This window comes from Phycodurus eques, chromosome 9 (genome assembly GCF_024500275.1).
Source record: "Phycodurus eques isolate BA_2022a chromosome 9, UOR_Pequ_1.1, whole genome shotgun sequence".
Lineage (NCBI taxonomy): Eukaryota > Metazoa > Chordata > Actinopteri > Syngnathiformes > Syngnathidae > Phycodurus > Phycodurus eques.
Window position 1 is genome coordinate 28,843,360 of NC_084533.1, and position 22,792 is coordinate 28,866,151.

Below are 22,792 nucleotides of genomic sequence, written 5' to 3' on the forward strand. Positions count from 1 at the left end.
ATGAGCTCGGGCCCAGAGAAGCCGGCGGCGTTTCTGGGTGTTGTTGATAAATGGCTTTTGCTTTGCATGGTAGAGTTTCTAGTTGCACTTACAGATGTAGCGCTGAATTGTATTTACTGACATTGGTTTTCTGAAGTGTTCCTGAGCCCACGCGGTGATATCCTTTACACATCGATGTCGGTTTTTGATGCAGTGCCGCCTGAGGGATCGAAGGTCACGGGCATTCAATGTCGGTTTTGGGCTTTGCCGCTTACATGCAGTGATTTGTCCAGATTCTCTGAACCTTTTGATGATATTATGGACCGGAGATGACAAAATCCCTAAACTCCTTGCAATTGTACGTTGAGGAACATTGTCCTTAAACTGTTCGGCAATTTTCGCACGCACTTGTTCACAAAGAGGTGAATCTCGCCCCATCTTTGCTTGTGAATGACTGAGCAATTCAGGGAAGCTCCTTTTCTACCCAATCATGGCACCCATCTGTTCCCAATTAGCCTGTTCACCTGTGGGATGTTCCAAACAGGTGTTTGAAATTTCTCAGTCTTTTTTGCCACGTGTCCCATCTTTTTTTTTTACGTGTTGCAGCCATAAAATTCTAATGATTATTTGTTAAAAACAATAAAGTTGATCAGTTAAAATATTAAATATCTTGTATTTGTAGTATATTCAATTAAATATACGTTGAACATGATTTGCAAGTCATTGTATTCTGTTTATGTTTAACACAACGTCCCAACTTCATTGGAATTGGGGTTGCACAAATGTGTTGACACACGCAAGTTCTGGGTCACTTAGAATGCAAGTTCGAGTTATGGTGTCACAGTGTGGCAGAGTCCAGCTGGTGTAGCAGCAGGGTACTGACAGCCAGAAAAAGGAAGAAAAAAATAAGTATCTTCACACATTGTCCAATCACAATTGCCATTTTGCAGTTTCACAGCAGCTACGAAGGTCATGCCACACTATTAGTTGGGGTGGTTAGCATGTCTCATAACTGTGATGGGTGATGAAATTGGATTTCAAATAGATATATACAACATTTTTTTGGGACCAAGTCTATCAATTGTACGCAGCTGGATTTAGCTCCCTTTTCAATATCCTTTAACTGCATCCCCAATTTTCAAGAGGTACTAGTTGGAGTTGAGTAAATCAGTTTAAGACCGCACGGGCCAGTGTTGCTTAGGTGGGTGTGCAAAGCTCTTTTGTAAGTTCACATTTTTGCAGACTTACCATCGGTTGGCGTTCTACACCTATTCAAGGTCACAAGAGACGTCATTGTAAATGGCTTTCAATTGTGTTCTTCCTAAAACCAAAATACTTTACAGTTGATTTTTTTAACATCAGAAATAGCAAAACCATATTTGTGAGTAATTAAGACTAAAGACTATTGTTTGCACTACCACAATAAACTTGGAATAACATCCGATTTCAAATTGAAGTGCAGACTTTCAGCCTCACTTTAAGAAATGCATCCTTCACAATTTAGGAATTCTTGACAATTCTAGACATTTGATGCAAATAATACCACCATTTTTATTGATGTATAAAGACAAACTCATGCCACTCTGTCATTGTCAAAATACTCCTGGAACCTCATTTATCACTGGGGTTACGTTCCAGAACCCCCCGCGATAGACCAAAATTGTATTTTGATCACCGTTATTTACCTGCTGCTGCAGAGTGCTTAGCTGCTGCCGCATACCCCGATTCTCCTTTTCTCGCTCATGCTTGGAGGAGGCCAGTTGCTCCTTTTCTTGGCTTAGCTCTTGCAGTTTCTGTTCGTAGTCCCCCTCGAGTTTCTTTATCTCCACCTGCAACTCGTGGCGTGCGGTCAACTCTGCATCCAGCTAATGCACATGACAAAAGGCAATGATGGGGACAGTCTTTTAGACCTTATGTGATGGTATCAATGGGTACTACCAGAAATGCACTTTGATGCTGCAGTTAGTTCCGGCTCCTATCACATTGACTTCTGAAGCTTCAGTGGAAAAACGTTACCAATAGTTTTGTCAATATCGAAGAATCTTTTTTTTTTTTTTTAATTATTCACTGCCGAGACTCTTGGAAAATAGCATAAGACTATTTCAACAGAAATAAATGAATACATTAGTACGTAGCTGTTCACTTTGCAGGCAGCGGATCCTTTACGCCGGCTGTCAGCTTCCTGACAGCCTCATCCCTAATTCCTGCCAAAGACTGTCTGCAATTACCCCATCACACACAACTAGAGCTAATATGTGTGGGTGGCCAATGACAATTTTTTTTATCGTGCGTGTGTGTGTGTGCGAGAAATTGTACAATGGATATGATCCTGCGTGTCAAGTCTGAATGAGGGCTAGTTTCAGCTACCGCTGCAATTATCCCGTCACCGGGACAGAAACAGAGTAGCAGGACACCGCAATTAAGGCATTTAGCCCCTTATGCGAGTGTGTGTCTGTGTGTGATGCTGGTCTTTCGGAGTATTTTCTGTGTCTAATAGCTGTCAAGCGTGCGTGCGTGCGTGCGTGCGTGCACATGTTTATTCTTTTCATCATCTTTTGTTCATCCCCCCTATTTGTCATCCAATGTCAGTCAAATATGCGCCACACAATGTTATTAAATCCCGCAGCATAATATTTGTGAGGTGGAAACCTATTTTCTTCTGGGCCTTTATGATTATAAAGGGTGTTACGCAATGTGAATTAATGTCTGTGCATTTCACCTTCTTCTCAAGCTCAATAGCCTTGGCCTCACTGGTTTCCACCTTGGTTTGGTCGACCATGTTGTCTGTAAAAGAACAGAATGAATGGAGAAAAATAAGGGAAAAAAAAGGTGGGATGGGCAAGATGCTGGCAAAATAGTCGCTCATTTGCGAACCAAGTGACCAGTCAGTTAACTTTCATACGACAACATGTTATATGTCTGTATGTAAGATGACTGCGGAAGATTTTGAAAACTGAACTGACATAATAAACACGGATGAGTCAGAGTAATGATTGATTAAAAAAGAGAAAACATAATAATAAAATAAATCAGAAGAGAAGGTGACAAGGACTCTGGATGACCAGCAGGATCCTCGAACAGTACAATTTCAGGGCCTACAGGTGGTTCAAGTGCTCAGGCACTTATTGAGCATGTGCGGTAAAAGGGCTAATTAACATGAAGATGAATGCCCCAGAGTGACTGGATCAAAGACAGCTGGATGAAACAGATTGTAATGACACGATGTAAAAACTTCAAGTAGAGAGAAAAATAATATAAACGCACAGAAAGTGAAGCATACAGAATTGGGACGACATAATGTGGAAGCTTTTCTGCAATGACAGAATGGCTCCTGGGTAAAAAGAAACTGTGCAAGTTCATCCACAGCAAGTAAGGCAGAGCAAATTGGGCAATATAGTTTGACAGAATATCAAGATAACATGGCAACCCACAAACAGATTGTGCATTTGTGTCTGCCTTTTTACATGGTTATTGGATATTAAATGGAGGAGGGATTCTTCTGTCATGGTGGCAAGACTAAAAGAGACAATTCGAATAGAGAGCACTATGGGAGATAGAATGTAGGGGGGGTAAACTGTGCTGAGTTTCAGAGTTCAAAGAAAACCACTAAATAATGCATGCGGGGCAGAATTGGGCTGCTTTCCACTGATAACTCTGGCAGCCTTAAAGCAGGCCAAACAGGCTGTGTGTGTGCGTACGCGTTTATACGCATTTAGAAGCAACGCAATTAGAGGCGACTTCGCTGAGACCTACTCATGAAGGACTATTGAACTCTGGAGACACTGCCTCTTCCATTGCTGCACTCATCATGTTGACTATGACGTTTTTTGGTTTTTTTTTCTTGACCGCACTTGAAGGACCTCAGTCTTTAAAATATGATTTTTTCTACCTGAAAAAGACTCAATATCACAGAAAGATATCTCAATACCTCTTGTTATTAGATTCTAATTTAAGAAAAATGCCAATCCCACATTGATCCATTTCTAATACGACCCGCCACATTTTTTGTGAAATAATTGTATTATCTGAGCGGCACGTGCAGTGATTAGCACGTCTGCCTCACAGTGCTGAGGTTCGTCATGAGGACAAGTGCTACAGAAAATGGATGGTAATTATAACTTAAATGTTTGAACATCTACGTTCGACATCCCAGCCTCTTCTCGATCGTCATGCGTGAGAAACGACAAACATTAATTAGCTTGGCGTTTTACACAACTATTTTTGAACAAGGTTGTCATGAATACATCAGGGTTGAATCAAAAATTTGAAACCACTGCCTACGGAAAATAAGGGGAAAAAAGAAGAAAAAATTATTTCACCGGAATCAATTAAATCTGCGTTAAAAAAAACCCGCACATAATAAATGCAGCAGTACACGAGTCACCTTAAACAATGTGTGGAGTTGTGCAAAGGTCTTTTCTTTGAGATCCTGTCATGTGCAAGAAGAATTTCACAGTAGATTAAAAAAAACAATAAAAACGCGATGTTACAATCTAATGAAGTCAAGAGTGTCACGGATGAAATATTGAAGGCAAGTTATTTTATATAGTTTTCCAGTAAGGTATGGCACAACACTGACTTTTCACTACTGTTGAAAACTAGCAACTATATTATCTCTGGCTCCCCCCAGTGGTGTGTCTTAGCTGGTGCACATTTTACTCATGCACACACTGTTGTTGTTGAATACATTTTCATGGTGGCTGCAAATTTTGAGTTCCTTCACATCTGACTCTGCTATAAGTGCCATCGTGACAATGTATGTCAACACATCCAACATGAAGTTCGAGGTCTGTTTCATCACCAACAAAACAATATTCAAATAAATGAACTGTGGAGAAGCACATGTTTTGTGGTGCATTTTCTCACAAACTCACCTATTAGGCTTTCAATGTTGAGACTGATGTTGCGGCACTTAAAGTCAGGGTCTGCTCCATTCTTATGAAGCACGATCTGAGCAATACACTCATCTATTAACTTGTAGTACTGAGGCCTGAGGGAAAGTGACAGATTGACAAGGCAATGATTAGGCGACACGGAAAGATAGTCAAGGGGGAAGGCAGACAAGTGTGTAGAAATAAAGGACATTTTGCATACGACTGTTATATCTCATGACAATTATGGTGATTTTTGGTTTTCATAAGGCCGGTATTGCCTATTCTACCCATAAAGACGGTGCCAAATAATGAAGTAAGGGTTGGAAGGAACAAGCACAAATGTCCTTTTGTTTGTGTCTTCAACTGAGATTTGAAGAGTGCGTCGGCATGACAGTTTCACTTTCTTGTGTCTACTGTGTGTGTGTGTGTGTGTGTGTTTTCTCTCTGAAACTAAAGATTTAGTCGTGGAGCGAGAGAGACACCTTGTGTAATTTTTGGATAACTGTAGTTGGAATAGGAATGATACTCCTAATATGACATCTGTCGCTACATTCCTTCCCTAGGGTCTGCCTACTTCCACTTCACCTGCAGTCTGTTTTCGTCGATGTAATTAAAAAGTGTATATTTGCCACAAACTAACACCATCCTGGGCCCACCTCCCGAGGCTTTATCCCTTTGAGGAGCATGTCACAGAACGGCTGCGTTACATTTCACTGAGCCACCTGGATGGAAAGATTTGAATCACAGTATTTAATTGTCCGTGTTGGTAATTAACAATACAACCCTCAGAGAAACACAAGGACATATCGTTAACCACTACCCGAGACCACCCGTCTAATTTGGTGTCCATGTTGGTCGTTTTTGGTCTTGATAAATTGAACAATGCAATTCTTTCTTTAGTGCAAATAAACATGGTCACAGAAGCACCACAAAACTCAATATAATTCTAAACCCGCTATGCCAATCAATAATTATCCCTTGCTTTCCCCCTTCCTTTTCACAGCAAGCGCCTTGAAAGAAACCGGCAGGGAGAGGAGGTATGAGCATTTTGCTGGAGATAAGGGTTAATGGGCACTCATTTTTATTAAAATTGAATTCGCATGTAATTTCATACATTGGAATGACGCCCAAGAAAACAAACAGCAAATTGATAGAAAGGATGATGATGAGATAGAGAGCAAAAGAGAGAGCGAGAGAGACAGACAGCGCAGCGCGCGAGGGAGAGAAATTTGGCATACAAAGAATTGTGTGAAAGTGTGTTGTTCATATTTTGTACAACTCTGCAGTGCTGTAAGACTGGCAATCACAGAGTAGGCAAGCAATGGAGACTGCGGCTAGACAGTTGGCGTTGCCGGTAAATTTGTGTAAATAGGGTTAATCTGAATGAATAGCGTGGAATGTGTAACCGTGAAGCCATCAAACAGGGGTATTTACTCTTAAAATTCATAAGCCACTACAAAGTTTCATAGCTACTTTATTGCATTCATAGTGATGAGCAAGTGAAGGTAAACGTTTTATACTATTTTGGAGTAAAAAATAAGGATTTTTGTGACTGCCCCTTGCATGTGTGAGAGTGGTCTGATTCTTGAGTAGTGTCATTCTTAAAAAACTAAATAAAAGTTAATATAATACAACCCCAATTCCAATGAAGTTGGGACGTTGTGTTAAACATAAATAAAAACAGAATACAGTGATTTGCAAATCATGTTTGACCTATATTGAATTGAATACACTACGAAGACAAGATATTTAATGTTCAAACTGATAAACTTTATTGTTTTTAGCAAATAAATCATTAACTTAGAATTTTATGGCGGCAACACGTTCCAGAAAAGTTGGGACAGGGTCATGTTTACCACTGTGTTACATCACCTTTTCTTTTAACAACATTCAATAAACGTTGAGGAACTGAGGACACTCATTGTTGAAGCTTTGTAGGTGGATTTCTTTGCCATTCTCGCTCGATGTACAGCCTCAGCTGTTCAACAGTCCGGGGTCTCCATTGGCGTATTTGACGCTTCGTAATGCGCCACACATTTTCAATGGGAGACAGGTCTGGACTGCAGGCACGCCAGTCTAGTACTCTTTTACTACGGAGCCAGGCGGTTGTAACGTGCAGAATTGGGTTTGGCATTGTCTTGCTGAAATAAGCAGGAACACAGCCCCATACCATCGTAGATGCTGTCTTTTGAACTTTGTATCCATAACAGTCCGGATGGTTCTTTTCCTCTTTGGCCCAGAGGACACGACGTCCACAATTTCCAAAAACAATTTGAAATGTGGACTCGTCGGACCGCAGAAAACTTTTCCACTTTGCATCAATCCATCTTCGATGAGCTCGGGCCCAGAGAAGCCGGCGGGGTTTCTGGGTGATGTTGATAAATGGCTTTTGCTTTGCATCGTAGAGTTTCAAGTTGCACTTACGGATGTAGCGCCCAACTGTATTTACTGACATTGCTTTTCTGAAGTGTTCCTGAGCCCATGCGGTGATATCCTTTACACATTGATGTCGGTTTTTGATGCAGTGCCGAGGCATCAAAGGTCACAGGCATTCAATGTTGGTTTTCGGCCTTTCCATTTACATGCAGTGATTTCTCCAGTTTCTCTGAACCTTTTGACGATATTATGGACCGTAGATGATAAAATCCCTCAATTCCTTGCAATTGTACGTTGAGGCATTGTCCTTAAACTGTTGGACTATTTTCTCACGCACTTGTTCACAAAAAGGTGAACCTCGCCCCATCTTTGCTTGTGAATTCAGGAAAGCTCCTGGTCTACCCAATCATGGCACCCAGCTGTTCCCAATTCGCCTGTTCCTCAACTTTCTCGGTATTTTTCCCACCTGTCCCAGCTTTTTGGGAACGTGTTGAAGCCATAAAATTCTAAGTTAATGATTATTTGCCAAAAACAATAAAGTTGATCAGTTTGAACATTAAATATCTTGTCTTTGTAGTGTATTCAACCAAATAGAGGTTGAACATGATTTGCAAATCATTGTATTCTGTTTTTATTCATGTTCAACACAACATCCCAACTTCATTAGAATTGGGGTTGTAAATCCATCAACCCAGTCTCTCTACCGCTTATCCTCACTACAAAATATGTTTTAATCCCAAGGGAAAGGTATAAAACGGGGTTTCATTTTTTTTTTTTTTTTTTTAAATTAACACCCATTTTAAGAGAGACAATGGCAGTGCAACACAATGTGGGGGGGGCAAAAAACTAAGATGTGTAGCCACATGTGGTTGGGAGATGTAGAGCTTAAAATCCGTCAATTCTGTCGTGACCTTCCTGTTACAGCAAGCACACAGATCAATACCACACAACACTACTCCGAATTTCATATCAGACCTCTTGACATGCCATGTATAAAAAAAATGGAGCTGCTGAAAGAGAGTTTTCTGAATCTGCTCTTGCTGAAAGGAAAAACTGCCACCAGCAATATGACAGTTTTCATACATAAACATGTCCTAAAAGGCGTTTGCGAAGAATGAGTGAGACAATGATCAAATGACTGTAGTGTTTGTACGTGTGTGCACTACCTGGCCAGATAATCATTGCGGATCAGCAGGAGGTGCTGCATCAGCTGACAGGAAGTTGCTTTCAGCTTTGGAGTCCTTCACCGTGTTGACTAAAATGTCAAACACTTCTCTCACATCAGTAAAACAAATCCAGTTAAGGCCAAATTTCTATATAATCCCACAAAAAGATCAATCTACATTTGGATCTACTTGCACCGAATATGCTATAAAAAGTAAAACAGCAGCGTTTCATGGACTGTTATATATATTATTATTATCATCAGCCCCATAAATAATATAATTGAAAAATCGTTTTAATTAAAAATGTGGATACAGCACAGATTGCATTGAGACACTATTTGGCAAATTTGAGACACCTGGTGTTGAAAATTGTAACTGCAAGTGACATCAAAAAACATTTACATTGCGCTAAGAAATATTGTGAGAAAATCAGTCAAACACTAATCTACAAAATTGTCATAATGCTTCTCAGTTAATTAGAAAATATGTTTCACGCACAAATGTGATACGACTCACTTTGCATCTTTGAGCACAGTACCCATTTGAAATGTTTCAAGACGCAAGATAATCTTCGAGTAATTCATGCGATTTTATATTAACACTTTCAAGTCAGTGAGTTTTTGGGTCAAAGTGAAGGAAAGCAATACAGTTGGGACTTTTTGGATTGGGGCAATGACAAAGCTGACTCCACGCAAGATGTTTGCACTGCTGCATGACTAATGCATGCCTGTAGGATGCCAAATGCTATGACTCAGTTTAAATGTACAAAATAAAAACTCCACTGATTACCTAAAGCATACTAGATGCTTAGTAAGTATGTCCGTTATAATTAAGCATCTGGCCAAGACAAGAACAGTCAGTCTGATCAAAAACAGAAATGACAATACAATTAGTGTATGCATTAAATGATCTCTCTTTTGTTAGTAAGGTCAATACAACACCGTGACATCTTTGTCTGAAAAGGATATTCCATCTCAATTCGGATGTCATCGAGGCGTGCTTTAAGGTCCTCCGAGTCGTCTTCAGCCTGCTCATCAAAGACGGTGAGTTGCACCCTCAGCTCCTCATTTTCTATTGTCCGCACCTCCTGTAAAGACAAAGAGATGGAAGAAGGAAAATCAAACATTTTATTTGAAGATCTGTTTTTGTGTTTCCCATAACGTACACTGGGTACAGAAAGTATTCAGACCCCCTTAAACGTTTCACTCTTTGTTATATTGCAGCCATTTGCTAAAATGATTTAAGTAAATGTTTTCCCCTCAATGTACACACAGCACCCCATACTGAGAAAAAAAACGGAATTGTAGAAATTTCTGCAGATATATTAAAAAAGAAAGTGAAAAATCACACAGCCATAATTATTCAGACCCTTGGCCGTGACAGTCACATATTTAACTCTGGTGCTGTCCATTTTCTTCTGATCATCCTTGAGATGGTTCTACACCTTCATTGAGTCCAGCTGTGTTTGACTATACTGATTGGACTTGATCAGGAAAGCCACACACCCGTCTGTATAAGATCTTACAGGTCGCAGTGCATATCAGAGCAAATGAGAATCATGAGGTCAAAGGAACTGCCTGAAGAGCTCAGAGAAGGAATTGTGGCAAGGCACAGATCTGGCCAAGGTTACAAAAAAATACTCTGCTGCACTTAAGGTTCCTAAGAGCACAGTGGCCTCCATAATCCTTGAATGGAAGCCGTTTGGGACGACCGGAGCCCTTCCTAGAGCCGGCCGTCCGGCCAAACCGAACAATCGGGGGAGCAGAGCCTCGGTGAGAGAGGTCAAGAAGAATTCAAAGATCACTGTGGCTGAGCTCCAGAGATGCAGTCGGGAGATGGAAGAAAGTTCTAGAAAGTCAACCATCACTGCAGTCCTCTACCAGTCGGGGCTTTATGGCAGAGTGGCCCGACGGAAGCCTCTCCTCGGTGCAAGACACATGAAAGCCCACATGGAGTTTGCTCAAAAACACCTGAAGGACTCAAGGATGGTGAGAAATAAGATTCTCTGGTCTGATGAGACCAAGATACAACTTTTTGGCCTTCATTCTAAGCGCTATGTGTGGAGAAAACCAGGCACTGCTCATCACCTGTCCAATACAGTCCCAACAGTGAAGCACGATGGTGGCGGCATCATGCTGTGGGGGTGTTTTGCAGCTGCAGGGAAAGGACAATTGTTTGCAATCGAAGGAAAGATGAACGCGGCCAAGTACGGGGACGTCCTGGACCAAAACCTTCTCCGGAGTGCTCAGGAAATCAGACGGGGCCGAAGGTTCACCTTCCGACAAGACAATGGCCCTAAGCGCACAGCTAAAATAACGAAGGAGTGGATTCAGAACAACTCCGTGACTGTTCTTGAATGGCCCAGGCAGAGCCCAGACTTAAACCCAATTGAGCATGTTTGGAGAGACCTGAAAATGGCCGCCCACCAACGTTCACCATCCAACCTGACAGAACGGGAGAGGATCTGCAAGGAGGAACGGCAGAGGATCCCCAAATCCAGGTGTGAAAAACTTGTTTCATCATTCTCAAAAAGACTCATGGTTGTATTAGCTCAAAGCGGTGCTTCTACTAAATACTGAGCAAAGGGTCTGAATACTTATGGCTGTGTGAGATTTCAGTTTTTCTTTTTTAATAAATCTGCAAAAATGTAAACGATTCCGTTTTTCTGTCAATATGGGGTGCTGTGTGTACATTAATGAGGGGAAAAAATGAACTTGAATGATTTTAGCAAACGGCTGCAATATAAGTGTGAAAATTTTAAGGACGTCTGAATACTTTCCGTTCCCACTGTATATACACTTTTGACATGGGTAGCATGAATAGGGCCACAGGTTCATGCAAATGTGAACGTTTAAAATTCACTGTATTTACTCTACCTTAAGGCAGTCTCGGAGTCCTAATCTTAGAAGTTCAGAGCGAATATGGATTCTGAAGTCCAACTCCTCTCCCCGACTGATCAACGCATTGATTAGCTGCATGCATCCACCCTGAAAAAAAATAGAACATGGTGATATAAGCAGTTGACAACCATTTGTAAAACACATACACACATAGCAGAGCAAGCTTGTGCGCTGTACCTTCAGGGCAATGTTGTGACTGTTCATGCCAGCCAGAAGAGGCTGGAACCTCTCAATGTCCCGTTTCTCTGCGTCCTCTGTGATGGCCTCTAGAACACGCTCATGACTGCGAGAAAAAAATAAGAACACGGAATATTGTACCTGTATTTTCCACGATTACATGCATCAAGTGTACAGAGAGTGCTACATTTTTGTGTTTGCAAACAATTTATGATTCTAAATTGGTGTCACTAAATATTCATTTGTCTCCAACTATGCCAACTTCTTACAGATTCTCCGGGTGTTCCAATATGGAGATGGCAGAAAGCAGCTTGACAGCATCCACCATCATATGAGGCACCCTCGGGTTGATGGCTCTGACCAGGAGAGGAATTCCCTCGTCTGACTCCAGCATGGATTTCAAACCGTACTGAAGGGAAGGAGGGAACAGAGGGATAGCAAAGTTAGGATGGACGGATGGATGTTAATAATAGAAGCCGATATTACACTCATACTTGGTAGGTACCAGAATAACTGTGAAGTCATTATTTGCATATACTGTACTGTATATTTAAATCCATTATTGGGTCAATCTTTGCTTTAATTTTAGGATTAAATTAGACTTCACACCGATCTTATCGGCCTGATCGGTATCGGACGATAATTTGATCGGTTATCGTTTTTTTAAACTCCCTGATCGGTCCCAAAAATCCTGATCGTGTAAAGCACAGGTGTCAAACTCAAGGCCCGGGGGGGGCAAATCTGCCCCGCCAAGTCATTTCATGTGGCCCGCGAAAGCAAATTATCTGTGTCAACTTCCAAGATTCTTGCTCAAATTCTCAGAAAATAATAACAAATAGTATTGTTGAGACATTCCAAGCATTTTCTGTTTACAGTAACGGACAATAGTTGAACAAACTATTATCCTTGACTTCTGATTTCAAAACTAGGTATCCATCAATTTGTTGTGTGTATGTAATAATATTATGAGGTGACTAAACATTTATATGGTTTCACAGTCAACGGCCCTTCTGAGGGAAACTGTGACTACAATGTGGCCCGTGACAAAAATGCGTTTGACACACCTGGTGTAAAGCCTAGAATAAATACACCCTCTAGGAGAAGTACTGCTAAGCAACAGCTAGAAGAGAAAAGCTGTTACCAGTACAATAATGCAAATGTTCTTTTATAAGCTTTGATTTTAAAGACCAATCCTAATACAACAAGAATTGTATAATTTAAAGTAACATTAACAGTCTTACCTTGTTATTCATGAAGGCTTTGAGACAGCGTAGGATCTCATGTTGACATTTAACTCCCATCATTCTAAGAGGATGACAGATATAATACATGCAACATTTTCATAAACTATTGCAGACTGTGTGGTTTGAGTATCTTACGGGTACTCGTCTTTCTCCTCTTGCAGTCTTCTGAGCAGATTTAACAGCAGGGCCAGGCCTTCGTCTCCAAAATTCTGCACCCAACTACAAGACCACAATGTATTTTTGTTTTTGGTTGGTGTGCGTTTGTCCACATATTTTCATCGTAAAGACAGAAGCAATACGTGTAGATGGGTGCATCACCTGACAGGGTTGTTATTGAGCGAGACCCGTAAAGATTCCAGACAACTCAGCAGCTGAGAGTCCCGGTAGTCTGACCTTAACTCCTGTATATAAATCATGGCTGACTTAGAGCTCTCTTTCTGGTCTTGGCCCTGATGAACCAACACAGAAACAGACAGTGAGAACAGTGTATCCAAATAGCATAAACAATTATTTTGCATAATACCAACACAAAATCTGCATGTGAGGCGCAGGTACATCTTTGTCCACTTGGGGTCGCCATTCTCACATTCTTAACTGTAGTATCTGGGATTTTGAATGCGTGTGGCTTGAAAAGGCAGGGCCTGGCCTGTTGGCGCAGTATAGCAGCTGGCTGTTTTACAGTGTTTCCCACATATACATTTATCTGTGGAGGGCCACCCCAAATGAATTTTGGCCGCCACTAAGATTTTGGTGCTACCTGTCAATATGTAACAGATGTATAAGCGGTATTTTGCTGCACGGAAATTGTGCCACTCTGCATTCTGATTCTTGTGGGCATCTGCTAATTGATACCACCGCTTTCCTTTCTGGTATGATACTGAAAATACAGTACCTCAAATGACTGAAGTATTAAAAGCATCTATTTTTACATTTGAAAATCATTCTTCTGGCATCAGAGGCTTCGACATTTCAGGCAGAATGGCCATCTCGGCACAGCACGCTCGGTGCTCTTTTTGTCGCATTTGTTTGACTTTTCGCTTGGAAACAGCAGTCCATGTAACGCAAAGCCCAAGTACAGTCTGAAAAAAGACTATTACTAGAAGCAAACCAAAGCTGTAGGGCAGAGCACATCTCCCAAACAAACAAAAAACATATATATAAAGAATACATTTTTTTTTTTTTTTTTTTTTTTTTAAATGTCAAGCAAAAGAATGATTTCGAGAAAACACTGAATCAAACAGAAGTAGTCCACCACACCAAAAACTAACGTGTGGAACACCCTAGTTCTGAAGGGGAATTACATCAACCCACCACCATGGTACTTGCATTCCAATATCTTATGCAATGTCCAATGTTGCAAATGTTTAATATGATAAATATTCACAGCTCACCGACTTCCAGGTGATGGGCACGACATCACACTCCATCTACTTTTTTTCTAAATATGTGGTAATTACCGCTTACTTTCCATTGCAACGCAGGCTCCAGTTGGCTACCTTTAAGACGAACTAAATTCTTCTTGGCTCGGACAATATAAAAAAAAATACAGGATTTCATGATAATGTTTTGCCCTACTGCCCAGCCCTGAATTACAAAGTCAATTGATCAGAATTAATAGTGAAAATCATGTCTAAAAACAAAAAGAATACAATTGGAGACTCCTGCTGAATTGAAACAATCAAGATGTCCTGATTCACTTCATCGACGCAAAATTGATATTTTACTGACCGCTTTGGACGTGTGGAGGTACTGGGAGACCATTTCACGTTTGATTCTGATGTCTTTTTCCCTGAGAGGCTGCTGCTTCTCCTCATTCAGGTTCATATCCACCTGAAGAACACAAACAAGAGAGATCACTATAGACAGCAACATGTTGGAAAATCTATCAACTCAAGCAGGTAAACGAACAATAAATATATTTTTCAAACATTTAAGTGGGTCCGCCGACATTTAAGTCAATTCAATGGTTGTTTAGCTATCTTCTTTACAATGAGGTATTACATTTAAGAGATCTTTTTTATTGTACTGTAAGGTAATTTACGCTAGAAAAAGTTTTATTCTGTACACTCTGGTGTCACAGTTTAATGTGAAGGGCATTTAAAGATAGAAGGGTCTTTATTCATGTAGAATAAACCACACAAGAGCTTATGACTCTAGAAACCCATGCCCATTTTGTACACTCATCATTAAGGCACGCTTTCTCACCAGCATCTGTTCAAAAAGTTCCAGGACGTATTCATCTGTGTGGTCGTGCAGGATGGCACTGGCAGCGTTGATCTCATAGCTGGCAGCTGCAGAATGACGCTGACCTGGGACATGGCTCAGCTTCTCCTTGTCCTTCTTTATCCTCATGCTGGTGAAACGTTCCAACTACATTTGCAGGTAACATGGCACAAGTTAGCTTGCAAAGTTGCAAATGAAAAGCTGCAAAAAGTAAAGAGGCGTCAAGCAATCCCTAATCAATTTGGGCTTTGACAATGGCACAATGAGGTCGTTTATGAATCAAATAAAAATGGTTTGGTCTCTTAGTTTTTAGGATGTTTTGAACATCAATTGAAACCTCATTTCAACAATTTCAGAGGATTGATTAGGGATTCAAACATTTATCACAACACGCTGCCAAACAAAGTCAACATGTTGTTGATTGGACATGCAAGTGCAGAGGAATCCTTATCAACATACTGAGAGGCTAATTTCACTTGGGTGAACACAGTGTACGCACTGTTGACTGCCAAATTGTCAATTGCTTGCATAAACTTCCCTGTTGTTAAGGTAGCTCTATCTTCAAAAGCATGCACACCCTACGCGAGTGCACTAGCCAACAAGTATGTTTATAAACAAGTGTGTTAGCGTGGATTAGATCCTGACAAAAAAAAAAAAAACAGTGACAAGGTGAGTTTTTTTTTTTTTTTTTTAATTTACAGACGACAAGATGGATGAGGCAAGCACACACTGGTGACTGTGTCAAGCAATTCCAAAACCTACCTCATCTGGAATCAGACGTTTCAGTGTCTACGAATGAAGAATGGGCAAAAGGAGGAGATTGGCATTGAAAGGGTAAGAAACATAAAACAGACGTCAGGAAGAAACCATGACGACAAGGGAGGTGTGTGGAGGGAGAAAAGGAGAAAGGAAAAACACAATTATTAGACAAATCATTGTTGACAAGGAAAGAATACAGTAAACTCTAAAATAGCTTGAGTGGGACATTCGGTGATGGACAGATGGAGGCCTGGTGGCAATGTTTATAAAATATTGTTGTTAAAGCCTAATCAAAGCAGTCATAGATACAGACTAATACATTAAAATTACAGTCAAGGGAACCTTAAAGAGAGAATTATGCTGGTGAGATTGATTACAAAGCGTCTCTCATAGAAGTGAGGCCGTTTATTTATTGATGTGCGTAATAGATGATCATCTCCACAAGGTGTCAGGCTGAGGCTACACATTCAAATTCACACTGAGAGACTTCATGAACGCCAGAAAAGCCTTCCAGGTAAAAATACATTTACCTTCATGAGCAACAGTGAAATCAACAACAGAAACTGCCCGAATTACCAGACAAAATGCCATAAAGTCAAGTCAAATTTATTTGTACAGCCCTTAATCACAAAAGCGTCACAAAGGACTTCACAGTCCCACAACTGGCAACGATTGACATCGACATATCTAAAAATTGGGCAAGGAAAAACTCAAAACCCCATTTGGGGGAAAATAAATGTATGCAAGTTCACTTTTAGCAGTGATGCTCCTGAAAATAAGATTGTGGTTGAGAACAAGACTGTGATGGTGATTCAGTATGCCATCGAGCTAACCACGGGAGTTGCTTTTGCTTACCATGTTGCCATGGCGACATAGTAAGCCAAATTACATCACACGGAGGGAAACTTTCAAACGGACACACCCAAACCAATTTAACAGCAGGAAATAAATGACACGTAGAAAGCCGCACTTCAAAAATGTTAATTTATTTTAATCTATACATAACGAACCCTGATTGTTCGATGCAAATTGATATGAAAATATAACAAATAGAGAATCATTAAAAAATAATAAAAGCGTAAATGCTTTCTTGGATTTTCTCTAAACTGCACTTTTGGACGCACTGCTGATTTAAGGTCGAAATCAGTACGCTTCCTGGCTATGTGACAGGCAGTCTGTGTGAGTCTCTGTCAGTATAAACGAGGCTTTGCCTACAAATTCAACACAAGCCTTAAGAGAACTGAAGTTGTCCTAAACAACTTGAGTCATTGACATACTGTCGACAGACTCGGCAACACACTGCAGGCAGACTTGGAAACACTTATTGCCAAACCATTTTTTACAACACTAGTTTCCCTTTGTGTTCTTTTGCTTTTGCTCAGTGGCAAACAAAAGCACCAAGGGCGGACTTGGGGCTGGGAAATGGAGCAGAATGATTCACCTCTAACTGGCTTCCCTTCATTCATATATAAATGGGCTAAAATGGGATGAGTGAGACAGATAGGCTTGGTAAAGTTGTTACAAACAACAGTGTCAGATTAGCTGTAATCTGTCGAAGGGAGATTGAGGATCAACTATAATCCGATCTATTGTTAAACCTGCATACACAACATAGACACACATCAGTAAGGTTGAGTCTGTCCAGCTGACTGCTTACACACAGCATACAATATCACACACACATAATCATATGTAAAAAAATAGGGTCTTTAGTCATTTGTTTCTATTTATTAGGAGGGATACTAGTTTGAAAAAGCCATTTCTGAATAATGTACTTCATCATTAGAAGACGTGGTGGTCCAAGATCAAATGATCAAACTGAATTCAAAAATATATATGTATATATATATATATATTTGGTTTTTTTTTTTAGGGCGGAATGCATATTATTTGAGGGGGGGGAATGCATATTATACACAAAACAAAACACGGTAATATAGGCAACTGAACATTTTTTGGAGGGGCATCCATTCCTCGCAGATTTCTTCTATTCGCGTCGGAGTTTGGTCCCTAACCCCCACGAACAAGCGAGGGTTCGCTGTACAGTTCATCAGTAAACCGTGGTGTCATTGCTTTCCTCTCTAACTTTTAAAAGTTTTATTCTTTTACAGGCTTGACCAGCCTGGTTAGCGCTTGTAAAATGCATTTCTCTTGCTGTATTTCTTGTGTTTAGTGAAAATGATTAAGTGTTTCTATTGCATTTACTGAAAATTTGTTGAGTAGTTTTGGATCTGTGGTGTGTGTGTGTTAGAGAAAACACAACCTTGCACTTTGAAGTAGAAAAAAAATAAGGTACGTAATACTGTGAAGGAGTGTGATCCCTTCTCTCTCTCTCTCTCTCTCTCTCTCTCTCTCTCTGTAACGCTTCAAACCTGTCCTGGGCCAAGTCCTAAAACCATCTACTGTGTTTTTAACATCATCAAGACCTCTAAAGAATTCTGACCTTCACAGTTTTCAGAGAGGGTGTAAGCATATTTATTAGCCGGCTGCTAGTACCTCCTTGCACAAGGAACGGGCAAGGGGGGAGAGAGAAGCATATTCAATAACGGGGAAGAATAAGAATGTATCCTGTTTGCTATTTTTGCACAACTTCCTGACACAGCCCTCCAAAACAGGCGTCATATCACATGGGCCTGCAAGTCTACATGTACAAAGCACACAAGAGTATTCTTAACACTACTATCGTAAGTCGGTATGATATGCTCATAGAGAAATAAGTGAACAATCAGTACAGTTTGCATGTGCATTGATTATTCTTGAAAATTTTAAGACCTGCTCAAATGAACTGTAACTTTGTGGCAGGTCTCAAAGATGGAATGTTCCAGTCAACTGAGGCCATGGAACATACAAATCTACAAGTCATCTGAAAAGTATCATTGGTTTACGGCACCAACAGTCATTAACACCTCTCTCCAACATGCACTGTCAAGTGTCAACCGTTTCAACGAAACCATCTTTGTTCTTAAAAGTAAATATATGGAACATTTGCGGTGGCAGTAGCTCAGTCTGTAAGGACTTGGGGCTTTGGAGTTGGAGGACACTAATGCAAAACCCACTACGGACAACGGTGTAAAAATGGCAGCTAGTTGTTGGAGACATGCTAGTCTGATTGTTAGCCGCTGTGGAGTTGCACTTGAGCAAGGCGTCGTCCCCACAAGCCCAGCTCGAGTGGTGCAGCACTCTGTGCACTTCTTTCACTAAGTATCTAGCTCTAGCTCTAGTAATATCACTTGATCAAGCCTTTTGTTACAATCCATACGACAGAATAATGAATGAATGTAGGATTACTGGTGATATCGGATCGGACTCGGCCAAAACCCGGGGCTGCAATATCAGTATTGGGTCAGAAGTGAAAAAGTTGCATTGGGACAGCTCTATTCAGAAGTTGACTTGCTGGTGTGTTTTCTTATCCTGCTGCAGGACAGTTGGTCACCAACTGATGGCTAAACATTCTCCTTTAGAATTTTCGGGTAAAGAGCAGAATTCATGGTTCCATCAATCACAGCAAGTTGTCCAGGTCCTCAAGGAGAAAATCCGACCCAGACCATCACACTACCACTACCATGTTTGACTGTTGCTATAATGTTCTTTTTGTAACGACACACACACCCTCCAAAACGTTTAACGCTCGCCTCATCAGTCCATAGAATATACTCCCAAAAAGTCTTAGGAATTATTCATATTATTTTTTGCCAAAGTAAGACGAACCTTTATGTTCTTTTTCATGAGCAGAGAGTTTCGCCTTGGAACTCTGGAGCCACGGATGCCATTTTTGCCCAGTATTTTCCTTTTTGTTGAGTCATAAACACAGACCTTAACTAAGGCAAGGGAGGCCTGCAGTTCTTAAAATGTTGTCTTGGGTTCCTATGTGACCTCGCGGATGAGTCGTTGTGATCTTAAGTCATTTTTGTGAGGGAAGAATGGAACGGGAGATCGACAGCCGGATCGGTGCGGCGTCTGCAGTGAAGCGGACTTTGTATCGGTCCGTCGTGGTGAAGAAGGAGCTAAGCCGAAAGGCGAAGCTCTCGATTTACCGGTCGATCGAAGTTCCTACCCTCACCTATGGTCACGAGCTGTGGGTCGTGACCGAAAGAACGAGATCCCGGATACAAGCGGCCGAAATGAGTTTCCTCCGCAGGGAGTCTGGGCTCTCCCTTAGAGATAGGATGAGAAGCTCGGTCATCCGGGAGGATCTCAGAGTAGAGCCGCTGCTCCTCCGCATCGAGAGGAGCCAGATGAGGCGGCCGGGGCACCTGATTCAGATGCCTCCCGGACGCCTCCCCGGTGAGGTGTTCCGGGCACGTCCCGCCGGGAGGAGACCCCGGGGACGACCCGGGACACGCCGGAGAGACTACGTCTTTCGGCCGGCCCGGGAAAGCCTCGGGATCCCCTCGGAAGAGCTGGAGGAAGTGGCTGGGGAGAGGGAAGTCTGGGCGTCCCTGCTAAAGCTACTGCCCCCGCGATCCGACCTCAGATAAGCAGTAGAAAATTGATGGATGATACTTATTTGTTTGATGACCTTAAACATTAAGGTGGGAAAAAAGAAAAAGAAAAAAAAAAGAAGAAGAATTTGAGAAGGGGGCAAATACTTTTTCATGGCACTGTATTACTTAAGTGATAAACTAGGTGAGGTGGAGTCCAATCTCAGTGTGGTGTTTCACTCGTTTAGTGATTCTGCATTCTTCGGAGTGCCTGCCTCAACAAATTGGCAACCAGCACCTTCATTACCCAACTCTGCCCTCACAGCAAGTCAGAACAAGCACTTCGGGCAAACCGGTCAGTCATCTGCCAACATCCATGAGCACAGAATTTGAAACATTCATCACTACGTGCGTGTATTAACTGTGCTAGATTTACACAAACAGTGGACATAAAAGTCTACACAGCCCTGTTCAAATACTGTGTTTTTGTGATGTTAAAAATTTAACCCAAGATAAATGTAAACACTTTTTCTACCATTAATGTGACCTACAACTCAATTGGAAAAAAGCTCATCTTTGAGAGGTGAAGTAAAAGTAAACTGAGATAATCGTTGCAAAAGTGTGCACATCCTCATAACTGTGAATATGGCTGGGTTTAGAATTGCACAATCAGATTCAAACTCACGTTACATGGAGGCCAGCACACACCTGTCACCATTTAAAGTAGGGCTGACACAATTAATTGAATGAACTCAAATAATTCACTTCCAGAAAAAAGGCTGACGCAAAATCTCTGCCTTGAAGCTTCACATCAATAATTTTTCCACACAGACTAATGTTTCTGCGGACGCATCCACCACTTCTTGTAGAAATAAGTTGGCAACGAGCCAGGAAGAAAGAGTTCTTAAAAGACCAAATGTCCAAAGTTTGGGATTATTTCACATCTACAAAAGCGGATAAATTACAATGTGTCTACAGCTTCCACCACAGCACATGATCTCAGATCGCCGACACTAGGTAATTTAAACATTACATAATTTAATATAGTCTACCACCGCTTATTAGAACGCATTGTAATGTCCTTGGAAGTAATCAAGGCGAGAGAGAGAGAGCCACTGGTCCATTTTCACTCACTTTAGTGACCAAAAGAAAGCTGTAATAGGCACATTGAATTTCATACACTAGCTGCTACAGCCACAACTGATACACAGGCAGACAAGCTAACGGTTAGTCAGTTGAAAACCGACCACTAACCTGAGCCAGCACAGCCAACTACACTCACCACGTCAGGCTCCGCCTGCCACACACATTTAAAGTCACAGATGCCATAATGTAGAATGTGAGGATAGAGATTGAAGTGGACAAAGATAATACCTGAACCTCACATTCACGTAATTGATTTTAATAATGCAAAATCAATTGTTATCCATCTACTCCATGAATTGATGGGATGATTGGTAGAATATTCGATTTTAAAAATATTCAATAGCTGCGGCCCAAATTAGTGCATCTGAACAACCCCAAATAAAGTTCAGTTGGCCTAGAAGGCTTTTCCTGACATTTTGACTTTTTTTCTTTTTGTATTTATTTATTTAAATTATTGATAGCAGAAGCCAAGACTATCTGTGCTAACACCGACTGCAATTTGGCAAAACAGTTGCACCATGATTTCGTCAGACCACCTGTTAAGGTCTTGCCAGCCTACCCCTTAGCGGAGACATAAGACGACGACAGGAGATTGTTGTCACACGTACTAAACAGCCAGTACTTGACACAAAAAAATTCCTGTAGCTCATTCAATGTTTCTGTTGGCCTCCATGACCAGTTTTCTTCTCATCTTTTCAGGAAAAGCCTACTAGAATATATGAACTTGACTTGAGATTAATTAGAGGCACTTTGAATGGTGGCAGATGTGTGCTGCTGACCCGCTTAAAATGAGTTTGAATGTGACCACGACCACAAAGTGCCCCACCAGTCATCATCCGATTGTTTACAATACAGTACTGGAAGTGTTGTTTGCCAAAACAATCTTGATCCAGTAGTCCGATCAGCTCAAATGAAACCGTTAACTTGTCTAAAGAACACTGAATCGATGAGAAAACAATTGCATAATTTGAAAAAAGTTGCCCATGTTGAGATGAATTAAGGCTGAAACTAAAATTTAACACGAACTATACAAAATAGTTCGGTGCACACCCAAAAAATCCTGTGGTGGTAGTGGACGACGATGAATGTATATTTGCGATATTTGAAGTGCAGCATATAAGTGAGGTAGCCACCGGTGTTTTGCCGCAATAGGTCACCGCTTTGCTGTGTACATTCATGTGAATATCAAAGTGATATCAATGAAAAATCAATACAGTGGCTCCCATCGCGTGGAGTTTCTTTTCAAGCACACTAAATCAAGTCAGAGCGTCTCCTGAGGACCATGATGCCAAATTATAACTTGAGAGAAATCACACGAAATGTGCTGCAAAACAAAAATATTACAAAACTCTTAACTGGAATGGAGGAAAAGTAAAGTGCAGGTACAAATGACCCCTCTGTTTGTTTTTAGATTGACTCTGGCACCTAACCACCATTTTTCTTTTGTTTCGTCTAACATCTCAAAATACATGTACATAGATAAGGTACACATGAGGAGTACATCAAAGCAAAAGCCCTTTCCCTAGT

General features: G+C 41.0%; 1 protein-coding gene across 1 annotated transcript in view; it reads right to left on the reverse strand.

Annotated features, from left to right (window-relative positions):
* Positions 1-22,792, reverse strand: part of LOC133407311 (protein diaphanous homolog 1-like) — a 97,328-nt gene that overhangs the window by 64,029 nt on the left and 10,507 nt on the right. Inside the window, 15 exon segments of the mRNA XM_061685018.1 lie at positions 1,665-1,844; positions 2,699-2,763; positions 4,854-4,969; positions 8,396-8,439; positions 8,441-8,513; positions 9,364-9,482; positions 11,272-11,382; positions 11,473-11,578; positions 11,742-11,881; positions 12,714-12,777; positions 12,852-12,935; positions 13,035-13,165; positions 14,445-14,546; positions 14,922-15,086; positions 15,702-15,728. Of these exon segments, the coding sequence (XP_061541002.1) occupies positions 1,665-1,844; positions 2,699-2,763; positions 4,854-4,969; positions 8,396-8,439; positions 8,441-8,513; positions 9,364-9,482; positions 11,272-11,382; positions 11,473-11,578; positions 11,742-11,881; positions 12,714-12,777; positions 12,852-12,935; positions 13,035-13,165; positions 14,445-14,546; positions 14,922-15,086; positions 15,702-15,728 (1,527 nt within the window).